At 47.5% G+C, this 12140-nt stretch overlaps 1 protein-coding gene across 1 annotated transcript; it reads left to right on the top strand.

The window, feature by feature from the left end:
* Positions 1-10981: 10981 nt before the first annotated feature.
* Positions 10982-11935, top strand: LOC100753182 (olfactory receptor 287). The gene has a single exon (XM_027409220.1). The coding sequence runs from the start codon at positions 10982-10984 to the stop codon at positions 11933-11935; it is 954 nt and encodes a 317-aa protein (XP_027265021.1).
* Positions 11936-12140: the final 205 nt, after the last annotated feature.

The raw sequence follows: 12140 nt of genomic DNA, 5'->3' as shown, positions 1-12140 counted from the left end.
GGCCCTTTCTGGCTGGGAGGCCACTTCCGAGCACCCTGGAACAGCAAGGACTCAAGTGCCTGTGTGATGGGCCCAGGCCACTGTTCCATTGGTCATAGATGTTGGAGGTTCTGCAACCCCTGCTGGGGTCTCAAAGGCAAGGGCTGCCACACTGTCCCAGAACCAAGGGACTTCTCTGTAGGGGCTCCCAGGGCTGATCAGCCTTGTTGGCAGGGAGACATCAGACAAGCAGAGAGGGCTCTCACTGTACTTTCAGGATCTGCTGTGGTACTTACCCATCATGCCCACCGTGAAGCTCATTTTTCACGTTTACCAAGAGCTAACAGCTGAGCGATGGCCAGGGGTCTGTGGACATCAGTGTGAGCAGGAACACCCCTCTTACATATTTTGTGAATATGTGCCACCCTCCTTGACCCAGTACACAAGTACACACTATCCAGATGCACGGGCACACACACACATACATACACATGCACACACATACACACATGCCCATACCATGTAACATGCACACATACAGTTCTAAGAAAGCTTGCTTTGCCTTTTATGCTGCTCAGAGGTTATAGGGCCTGGGTTTTGTATGCTGTCTTGTCTGAAGACTCAGGTTGATGTTGGTTGATGCTGTTTTGTTGTGGCTAGGGGATCCCTCATGTCTCAAGGAGGTCAGACTGAAAGGCTACACCTCTGCTAGTCACAGGGCCATCGAATGGAGAAGGGAACAGAGCAGAGGGTTGCAGAGGACATGGCTCACCCTGCTTTGTAATGGTGTCTCCCTTTCTTCTCTTCTCTCTGAAACAGACTCTGGAGCCCAGGCTGGCAGCAAACTCAGTATTTTCCTGTATCAGCTTCCCAAGTACTGGGGCTACAGGTGTGTGAGTCCTTCTGACTCCACTCTCACATCTAATGCTTTAACATGGCCCAGACCCTGCTTAAACCAGAATTCATTTTCCCCAAGGAGCAAATTTATTATTGGAGAATGAATGGAAGTTATTGTCACCAATCTTCAAATGAAATAAGTTGTTTGGGAATTTCCCTTGGGGACACCTCTGTAGCTAGGTGTCTGAGGCAGATGGGGTGATCTGGAACAGAAGCCAGGTGGGGTCCCCATGCAATAGCACTTTATGGTTTCCTTGCTCGTCTTGGAAGGGGTGCAGCCCCAGGTCCCTTGATCACATCTAGTACCAGGCTGTCTGCTCCTGGACAAACAGAGAAGGTTGGTGGACAAGTGCAGTTCTTGGCACATTCAACAAGCAACACTTGCCACAATTGATTCTTACCTCCCAGGCTGGGCAGTTGGCTCTTCCGGTGAAGTGAATCCACTGGAACCAGGCAGTGGCCCCTGGTAACTGAAGAAGCTGTTAGTCAGCACTGGAGCCTGGAGTTGTGTGGAATCCTGGCTGGTGGGATGAGCTGAGTTGGGGAGGAGCTCAAGGATTGTCTCCAGTCTCTTATCAACACCTCAGAAAGGAAGTGGGTCAGCAAAGCAAGAAGGGGCACTGTTCGAAAGCTGATGGTGGGAGCCTGTCAGCCTGATCCCACACATGCTGGTGACCAGGTACCATCTAAGGCAGGTGGCCTGGGACAGGGTGGATGCCACCCTGCCTCTGGGCTGGGGGCCTTCCAGTTCTCAGGTCTGTTGTCATGCACTGGCTAGGCTTGTGGCAGCATTTGGGGGTCCCTGGAAGGTCTTTCTTGCTTTTCCTGGACCCTTTGTCTCAGGGTCTCAGCGAGCCAGGCAGGGTCCCTGCCATGTCTCTGTCTGTCTCTTACTGCCGGTCTGGGGGATGTGCTCCTCATCTCACAGGACCTGTTGCTTTGGGCCTCCGTGGTCTTTATGCACTCCTTAGTGGCCTTGCTATCCCCAGTCCGGGGGGGCTGTTGTAATTGTCCTCAGGACAATTTGTGGAGTTCTATGGAGGTTCCTCCAGGCCCAAGGGGAATTGTACTCAGCTGGGAAGCCTTCCTTCTTCTCTTCAGCACCAGGCTTCCTCCAGGGTAGTTGACCCTAGGAAAGCCTGGGAATCAAGGCCCTTTCCCATCAGAGTGCCTCTTTCATTTTATTCTCAGGACAGCCATCTATCCCTTCATTCATTTTATGAAGTGATGGGAAGAACACTCAACACAAGAGGAGAAAAGTGAAAAGTAGCCCAAGCTCCCAGCTCCAGTCCCCTTCCCCGCAGAGGGGTGGTCACTGCTTGACATAATTGACCTGCTGACAGCATATGACTTGGCTTTGCTTGCATAGCAGAGGGTGTTACGCTGTGTTGTCTTTCAGTTCTTGCTTTTTGCTACCAAGATTCCTATCCTTCCAGGCCACTCATTTCATTTTACCTTGTGTGCTGTCCGAGGTGTGACTGTAATACACTTGGGTTGTTTCCAGACTGTTACTGTTGGGGACAGCACTGGGTGACATTCCAGCACACAGATCCTGTTTACTGTCTGAATGTTGCACTTGGATCCAGACCTAAGAGATGGGATATCTGGGTTGAACTTTTGCAAGAAAATGCCAGAGTCTTTTCTCCAAGTGACCACATTAGTAGTAGTGACTACTTTAGACCACAAATCTGCTATTGGTCCTTGCCCAGGTGGCATGGCCAAATTCTGAACGTTTACCAAGTTAGCATTACGAAGTATTTCATTGTTTTGGGGCTGGAGAGATGGCCCAACGGTTAAGAGCACTTGTTGCTCCTGCAGAGGACCTGGGTTTGGTCCCCAGCACCCACATAGTGGTTCACAACTGTAACTCCAGTTCCAGGAAATCAAATGTCCACAACTTACATATACATGAAGAAAAAAATCTCCTATATGTGAAATAAAGCAAATAAATCTAAAAAATGTTTTAAAATGTGTCTCGGAGATTTGTAAGTTCTCACTTCCTGGTTTTGGCTTCTGTCAGATGTCCCCTTTTCAGCTTTTGCCCACTGCTTCCAAAGCTGTCTGTCCTCTTTTATTCATCACTTTTAAGAGTTCACACTTTTGAAGTCCAACTTTTATTTATTTATTTTTTTATTAGTTCAAATTAGGAACAAGCTTGTTTCACATGTGGATCCCTTCTCTCTCTCCCTCCCTTCACCCCCATCCCTCCTCTCCCACCCTGACCTACCCCCCACCCCATAACCCTCTACTCCCCAAGCAGGGTAGGGCTCTCAATCAGGGCTCTGCAAAGTCCACCACATCATCCTGGGCCCTTCCCCATGTGTCCAGGGTAAGAGTGTAACCCTTCACATGGATGGGCTCTCAAAGTCCCTTCTTACACCAGGGAAAAATACTAATCCACTATCAGAAGCCCATCTTTTTTTTATGAATATATTTTTATTGATTCTTTGGGAAATTCACATCATGTACCCCAATTCCACTCATGTCCAGTCTCCACCCTTGTAGCCTCCCCACTGTCAAAAAAGAAAGAAAAAAACCAAAACAAAACACTTCATTCCTCTGTATAGTATGACAAAAATAGCCTTAAATTTGTATCAATATACAAATAGTTATACCAATGTAAACTATTTAAGACTGGTAGTAGCTTTTTTAGTTTGGAAGTAGATTCAATAATCTACCCTTTTAGCCTTTCATTTTTATATTCCCCCGTTTTCTTTTTATAACAAGATCCCTGAATCCATCTTCTTTGTTTAGTTTTCAACCTAACTCACCCCTGGATGATGACAAAATCTACCGAATGACCAAAAACCATTCACCACAACTCTTGAGAAGGTGGGAGTCATGTTTTTACAAGTACTTCCTGTTGTCTGGGAGCAACAGCATCTTTAGGGGACCTTGAAAGCTTTGAGATGAAGATCAAGTCCCAGGGCAGCTAGCTGTTGTCAGTCTCAATATGATTGAAAAATTTAGGGCTTATCTGAAGTCCTGGCTGGAGTAATGCATGAGGCTGGACCAACTCAGCTAGCCACCTTGGAACTGTCCTGAGCAGTTTGTAGTTCAAAGCTGATCTTTGGGTGGTATTTGTCAGCTTAGTGGTATTATCATAGTCCTGGTGGAATGGTCATTGTAGGGCCCCATTATCCTTTTGGAGATTTCAAAGGTCACTGTTAGGAATGATCATGGTTCACTGCAGAAAATTTAAACATTTTAAATGACATATGCAGAAGGTCTCAGAGGAGTTAAAGGACCATAATCTATTAAATACACCAGGGATACACAAGTTTAATTCCTAATTACCTGCTTCAGATTCAAGTATGAAATAATGTAAGGAAGCTAGATGAAGCCTTTTTCTAGAATTAGTTAGTACTCTTATGTGACCATTAATATCGCAACAGAAAGTTTAAATATACACATATACACATATATATGTGTGTGTATACATATATATATATATATAAGCACATATAAATATATATACACACATATATAGGGATCTGATATGTGTTATATATAAGGAATGGTTTCTATTCATGATTTTTTCTTATAATTGAATAAATAACAAAGTTAATTCTGAATCATCTGGAATAAGTTCAGCAGTTTCAATATGTAAAACAACGCCTTCTGTATATTGAGAGTCAGTAACTATATTAAGAGGTCCTGGAAAATCTAATAACACCATAGCATATAATTTTGACTTTTGAACAGAATCATAAGGACTTTGAGCCACTTTACTTAAATTTCCTAACTTATAACCCGCCTTTTATGATTTCTTTGGCAGTCTTGGAGTGGCAACACAAACAAATCTCCCACAACACATGGTCATGGCAACTCTTACAAAGGAAAACATTTAACTGGGGCTAGCTTACAGTTCAGAGGCTTAGTCCATTGTTATTATGTCGGGATATGGCAGCATGCAGGTAGCCATGCTGGAGAAGGATCTGAGATCCGCAGGCAGCAGGAAGTTAACTGAGACACACTTCTGACAATGCCATACCTACTCCAACAAGGCCACGCCTTCTCATAGTGCCATTTCCTATGAGCCTATGGGGCCCAATTGCTTTTAAATGACCATAGTCCTCTGTCACGAGACATTTGATTACACTGTGTAAAGATGTGCCACTGTGATTGGTTTAATAAAAAGCTAAATAAATGGTCAATAGCGAGGTAGGAAGGATAGGCAGGACTTCCAGTCAGAGAGAGAAAGGAGGAGGAATCAAGGCATGGAAAGAGATGCCAGGAGACATGGAGAGGAAAGAGGAGGTGCAAGATGGAAGAGAGGTTAACACAATGCGATAAAAATAGACTAAAATTAATGGGTTTGTTGTGGAATATGATTTTAAGATGTGTTACATTTGTTTATGCTGTGGAACATTTGTTTAATGATGCAAAGACGTGTTGCATTCTTCTATGTTGCATTTGTTTAACTCTGTGAAGCTGTGTTACTTTGCCTGTATTAAACACCTGATTGATCTAATAAAGAGTTGAACTGCCAGTAGCTAGGCAGGAGAAAGGATAGATGGGGCTGGCAGGCAGAAGGAATAAATAGGAGGAGATAACTGGGAAGAGGAGATTGAAGATCAAGTGGAGAGGAGGACGTCAGGTGCCAGGCACCCAGCTACACAGCAAGCCATGGAGTAAGAAGTAAAGAAAGGTATATAGAAAGGTAAAAGTCCAGAGGCAAAAGATAGATGGGATAATTTAAGTTAAGAAAAGCTGGCTAGAAACAAGGCAAGCTAAGGCTGAGCATTTATAAGTACGAATAAGACTCTATTTATTTGGGAGCTGGGTGTATTTATTGGGGCCCTCCCAAAGAGCAAAAAGCCAAAGAGTAAAGGATAGAAACAACCAACTACATGGGTTAATTTCAGTTATAAGAGCTAGTTAGGAACAAGCCTAAGCTACAGGCTGAGCCTTCATAATTAATAAGAAGTCTCCTGTCATTATTTGGGAGCTGGATGGAGGGATGGAGAAAGACTTGTTATAGTCTTCAGTGCTCTTTTTTTTGCTTGATGTAGTCTATTGGTGATGCTTTCCACTCTGACTCGCTGGGGTTTTCATCATTCTAATATTCCTGTTTGAGTTTTTACTTTTAAAAATTATTTGTTATCTATCTATCTATCTATCTATCTATCTATCTATCTATCTATCTATCTATCTGTCTATCTATCTTAGATAGTGTCTCTCTATAGAGTTCTGTCTGACCTGGAACTTGCTATGTAGACCAGGCTGGCTTGTACGCACAGAGATCCACTTGCCTTTGCCTTTCAAGTGCTGGGATTAAAAGCATTTAGCATCATGTCTGGCTTGATTATTTTTTTGTTGTTCAGAATCTTACATTCTTCAGTGTAGTTCTTATCCACGTTGGTGACTTTCTCATTCAGGTCCCATCTGCCTCAAGCCTGCCAATGCAGCCAGGCTAGTGCTCCCCTAGGGCCTTTTCCTGGTCTTTGCAGGGTTTCAAAGTCCCTCTGAGCTCCATAGGGCTGTAGGGCTGTGGGGTTCATCCTGTCACAGTTGGCTCCCAGGTTGAAGTTATGATGGCTCAGAGGAGTTGTCACTACTCTTTCTGAGTGAATTCGGGGTGCCAAGGCCTGTGCATCCTAAGATACTCTTCCAATTCTGAGCCTGTCTACAGACTCTCAGGAGTAGCACAGGCTCTCATTTTGCTTCCCCCTCCAGGGTTCCCATAAAGCCTATTGGCTTGAGAGAAAGCAAGCTGACTCCTCTCCTGAGGCTTGCTATCAATCATGAGCCATCCTGAGGCGGGGGGGGGTAGGGGGTAGGGGTGGGAGTATGGCTTACAGAGATTGTTCTTAACTACAGGACTGATTGATTTTGCCATTTTCTAGAACCTGGGATGGGTTCAGGACAAGCTTGGTTCTAATGCCTCGTGGCAGATTTGTTTATTCCCTAACACACACACACACACACACACACACACACACACACACACACACACACACACACACACCCCTAAAGGGTATTTATTTGTCCTGTGTATACTGTTCTGTTACTGATATCTGGGGCTGAGATTTGGGTTGGACTTCCACCTCATTTTATGGAGAATGGAATTCCAAGAGTTGGGTGTCCTGTGAGTGCCAGCCTCATTGTTCCCCATCTTCCCCTTACACGAGAATGGTTATGTTAGTGAAGAGCTATGGACTTAATTCTAAATTCAGTGACTTGGCTGTCATGAGGGAATGTGTAAGAGCACCAGTCACATTTAGGAAAAGTCAGAGTTTCTAGATGCCACTGTATCCTTAAGCCACTGAGGTGACTGCAGTGTGGTACCTGAAACTCCATGTGAAGTCTGGATGACTCATGCCGAATGAGAAAAGAGCATGCGCCTCAAAAGTTGACATGGGAAAACTAAACCTACGCCCACATGAAGCAACATCCAAACTTTGGAGCTATCTGTGCTGAGAAACTGTCCTGCTACTTCTTCGCCTTGAGATGCCTGGGATGCCATCAAGGTGGGGGATAGCTTGTCCAGCCTAACAGAAGGCAGCCCCGTGTTTCCCCAGACCAGGCAGCTCCTTTTGCGGGTGCCAATTGATGGGGCTTTGGAGAGATTCTGAAATATTTTTTAATGAGCTACCAATTAGGGCGTCCAGGGTCCTGTGTGTGGGCTCATCCCCCAGGGCAGGTTGACTCTTGATTGTGGCCCACTGAGGTCTGCATATCTCCTGGACAGCTGCCAAGCACTCGCTGTCCTCGGTTCCCAAAGTTGTAGGGAAGAAATGGACTGCAGGTGGCGAGGGCATTCACACTACCTCCTGGGCCCAGCTCTGTGCAGCTTAGCCCCTGCCACTGAGGCCCAGACCCCATGTGATCAATTCCATGCAACTCGGTGACTGTAAGTCTCATGCTGGTTCCAGGTACCCTAAGGGAATTCCAGAGGTATGGGCCTTGGGAAGGGGTATGTCTCAATACTGGTGCTCACAGAACTCAGAGCTGGGCCATGTCCCAAGCCACATGGTCACATCTCCTTTCCTAGATCATATCTTTGTCCTGTACACATGAGCACAGGTGTTCTTCCCTTAGAGGACTAGCCCCAGTATGGACCAGGCAAAACCAATCTGGATGTCTGTGTTGCATCAGCTCTTTCTAGAAGGCTTTAGGGGTGCTAGAAGAGGGACATCTCACAAACTATTTCCCAACCTGCCTGTGTATGCAGGCTGTCTCTGCCCTACTTACATAGAGGGAAACTGAGGCATAGAAAATCTTCCAGTGGTACCCAGAATCTGGTGGGCTGGTAAACTGCACTCTATGTGCATAGATTTGGCTACTTCATCTGGCCTGGATTTCAGTGCTAGGAGACAGCTAACGTGGGTGAGAGTGTGATGCAGCCCAAGGGCAGGAGGTCCACCCTCGGGGCTCCTCTAAGCCTCCAGGGCCTGGCTGTTGCCAGCTACATAATTGGCAAAGTGTCCTCACAGGCTTGAATTGGGAAGCAGCATAAATAACCAAGTGCAGGAAGCTCTGCCTGCCAGGGTCAGGGCTGGCCTGGCCCTCTCTGGCAGGTAGACACCTGCCACCTCAGCATATGCTTTTGTTGATTGGACTAGAGAGGATTGCAGCAGCCACAGGGTGGGTTCTGGTCACTATACAATGACTGCTGGAAGAGCTTGGTAGAGACACTATCTGCTCCAGCCCTGTCCCTGAAAGAGCTATGTGGCTGCTGTTTGAAGTGAGGCTGGGGCCCAAGGAGCAGAGCGGCAGAGACTCAGCAACTCCCTTTCATGGTCCTTCATGCACCAAGTCTGACCTGGGTGGAGCTAGTAGTGGTCACTCTCCAGTGACCATAGCCAGAGATGCTTGAGCAGGTTAGTCTTGTGCACCTGGGGCAGTCTGCCAAAGGGATACACTCAAATGCCAAGTAGGGAGTACATTCCAGTATCTTTGTTGGTAGGTCAAATCTGATACTGGCCACAGCAATGGATGATAGCCAAGGCTGCAGGAGAAATTGAACTGCCCCTTAAATGTCCAGGCTGACTTGTGACTATAACAGGTGAGCAGCAGTGTTGAGCCCACAGGAAACCCCAGTACAAGTCAGAGTTCAGCTAGGGCTGGTGGCTTTTCTCTGTGAACTTGGCCCCAATGTATGCCTTCCCAGGGAGTTTTGCATTGTTAATGCTGAAGTTTCTGGGCTCCAGGATGCTTAGGGGGCATGCCAAAGACCTGGGTGGGTAGTCCTGCACCCCTTACCTCCATGGGGACTGAGGCCATCCCTGAGCTAACTTGGACAATGGGGTTCTCATGCTTGCAAGCCCATCCCTGACCCCGCCCCCACCAGGAACCAGGCCACCTTAGAGTATATGGGTAGTCATATTACCTCTCGACCCATATGCACTATGTGTTAGGTGATGACTCCCACTCTGGCTTGGGACCAAGATCTGCAACTTCAAGCTTGTCTTCTGAGTCTCAGGGAACACCTTCCAGCTGCAGTTGTGTGGGATGATGACTGGGGTGACTGTAATGTTTGGGTGTCCTTCCAACACAGGTAAGTAACCCTTCCTCATCCACACGTGGCTCCAGGGTGGGAGGGAAATGGGAAGACCTGAGCCCTATCATTGTGTTTCAGGTACAGGAAGAAGCAGGAGGCTGTAGTGCAAATGTCAAACTGAAGAGTGTCACCTTCCAGGTGGAGCAGGGGTTGTCAGTGTCTTTCTCTTTTTGGCCTTTGCATTATGATTGACAACTGTGAAAACATTTTTCTAAATGAGGAGCTTGTCTGAGTTTGGGCTGAGAGAGGATGACAATGCCATGGAGATCAAGCATGCCACTGTATGATGGAGATACCTGTGGGCTTGCAGAGGTGATGGCCAGGGAGGCCACTGGGTTTTCTCTTAAGCAAGTATCTGGAACTTGGCCCCAGTGTATGCCTTCTCAGGGAGTTTTGCATTGTTAATGCTGAAGTTTCTGGGCTCCAGGATGCTTAGGGGGCATGCCAAAGACCTGGGTGGGTAGTCCTGCACCCCTTACAGGTGACCCCTGCAGGCTTAAGGTGTCAAGTGGTGTTTTGGTTGCAGACTTGTGCTGATTAAGGACAGCTATGTAGGGCTGCTGTGAATCTGGGGACAGAACCTCAGCCAAGGCACCCAAGGCACCTTCAGGTCTTCTGGGTGAGGGACTGTTGGTTTGTGGTTAGTAAGAGGGTAAGTACCAGGAGGTTGAGTATGGTGGTCCAGGAGGTAGGGCATGGATCAGAGGGTAGCATGTGGGTGTGCATGTCTGTGTAGTGTGTACTTGTGCATGGATAGGAAGAGGAAGAAAAGGCAGAATGATGCTTCTGGGCTGTGTGCCAGAAGGTTAGCTGACATTTATGTAGTCAGCCCAGGAGCAGCTGGCTCTAGGAAAGGGTAGGGGGAATCTGCTGCTACCCAGGGCTTTTTAGGTTGTATGACCCATTAAACACCCTTTTACTCCATGCACACTGTAGCTTCCAGGCCCTACCCATCAGCCTCTGGCTAGGAGAAGTGAGAGTGACAGCTCAAAAATGATTTATTTATGTTATTCATTTCTCTCTCTCTCTCTCTCTCTCTCTCTCTCTCTCTCTCTCTCTGTGTGTGTGTGTGTGTGTGTGTGTGTGTGTGTGTTCCATGAGTCAGGAGGGGCTAGAAGAGAAGGAGGAGAAGAGGAGAAGCTTTCCTATGGGCTCTGCTACTGAAGGTGCTGTTCTCTGTGTGGGCCATCTCCATGGTGCAATAGGAATGTTCTCCAGGGGTCTTGTCTGTTGGACGAAAATGCTGAAGATCAAGGCATTCATAACTTCATTGTGGAAATCCAATAGTTCTTGTCTTTTTCTAGGTTCCTCGATTCTGGAATTAGGACTTCTCTTCCCTGGGTGACAAACACTGTAGGATAAGGACACAGTGTTCCCTTCTCCCCCAGGGGACAGGCGATGGCTAGAAGGCATGCACACCTGGCTGAGTAGCTTCCTGCTGCATGGACATGGTTTATGCTGCCTATCCGGTTACTCCTAAGAGGGGCTGGGCTTGCCTGGGTCCTGGGATTATAGGGCAAGATGAGTAGACTCCACAGAGAGCAGTAAAGGGCCAGACCCCTCACTTCCTTAGCCCCCTTCTTGGCAGCTTAGTAGTCCATGTTCCCCAAATACTCAATGGCTTGGAGCACTGGTCAGAACTTGTCCATTCCAGGACCATTCATCTTGCTGGGCTTTCCCGGCTCACGGAGCCTGCGCATCGGACTCTTCCTACTTTTCCTGGTCATGTATCTGCTCACAGTAGCTGGAAACCTGGCCATCATCTCCCTGGTAGGGGCACACAGATGCCTGCAGACACCCATGTACTTCTTCCTCTGTAACCTCTCCTTCCTGGAGATATGGTTCACCACAGCCTGTGTGCCCAAGACCCTGGCCACTTTTGCTCCCCTGGGGGGAGCCATCTCCTTGGCTGGCTGTGCCACACAGATGTATTTTGTCTTCTCCCTGGGATGTACTGAGTACTTTCTGCTGGCTGTGATGGCTTATGACCGCTACCTGGCCATCTGCCTGCCATTACGCTATGGTGGCATCATGACGCCTGGGCTGGCGACACGGTTGGCTCTGGGATCCTGGCTGTGTGGCTTTTCTGCAATCACAGTGCCTGCTGCACTCATCGCCCGTCTCTCCTTTTGTGGTTCACGTGTCATCAACCATTTCTTTTGTGACATCGCACCCTGGATAGTGCTGTCCTGCACTGACACGCAGGTAGTGGAGCTGGTGTCCTTTGGCATTGCCTTTTGTGTCATTCTGGGCTCATGTGGTATCACACTGGTCTCCTATGCCTACATCATCACTACCATCATCAAGATTCCCTCTGCTCAGGGCCGGCACCGTGCCTTCTCAACCTGTTCATCGCACCTCACAGTGGTGCTTATTTGGTATGGCTCCACCATATTCTTGCATGTGAGGACCTCGGTAGAGAGCTCCTTGGACCTCACTAAGGCTATCACAGTGCTCAACACCATTGTTACACCAGTGTTGAACCCTTTCATCTATACTCTGAGGAATAAGGATGTGAGGGAGGCTCTGCGCAGGACAGTGAAGGGAAAGTGAGCCACTACCCACATGCCTTTCTCCTCAGAGGCTGCTCTGCCAGACTTATGCGGACTGTCCTGTGGGCCAGTGTCAGTGTTCAGCACCCTTCTCTCTACATGGATTGGAACAACACCCATACTAGACTGTTTAGTAGTGCTTTGTTTAGTAGTGCTCCCTGTCCCCCCCCCCCCGGGTTTCAAGAAGATTTTGGAAGGGAAATAGG

Source organism: Cricetulus griseus, chromosome 3 (assembly GCF_003668045.3).
Source record: "Cricetulus griseus strain 17A/GY chromosome 3, alternate assembly CriGri-PICRH-1.0, whole genome shotgun sequence".
In the NCBI taxonomy this organism is placed as follows: domain Eukaryota; kingdom Metazoa; phylum Chordata; class Mammalia; order Rodentia; family Cricetidae; genus Cricetulus; species Cricetulus griseus.
The sequence above is the reverse complement of the archived record's forward strand: the minus strand, read 5'-3'. Positions and strand labels throughout refer to the sequence as shown.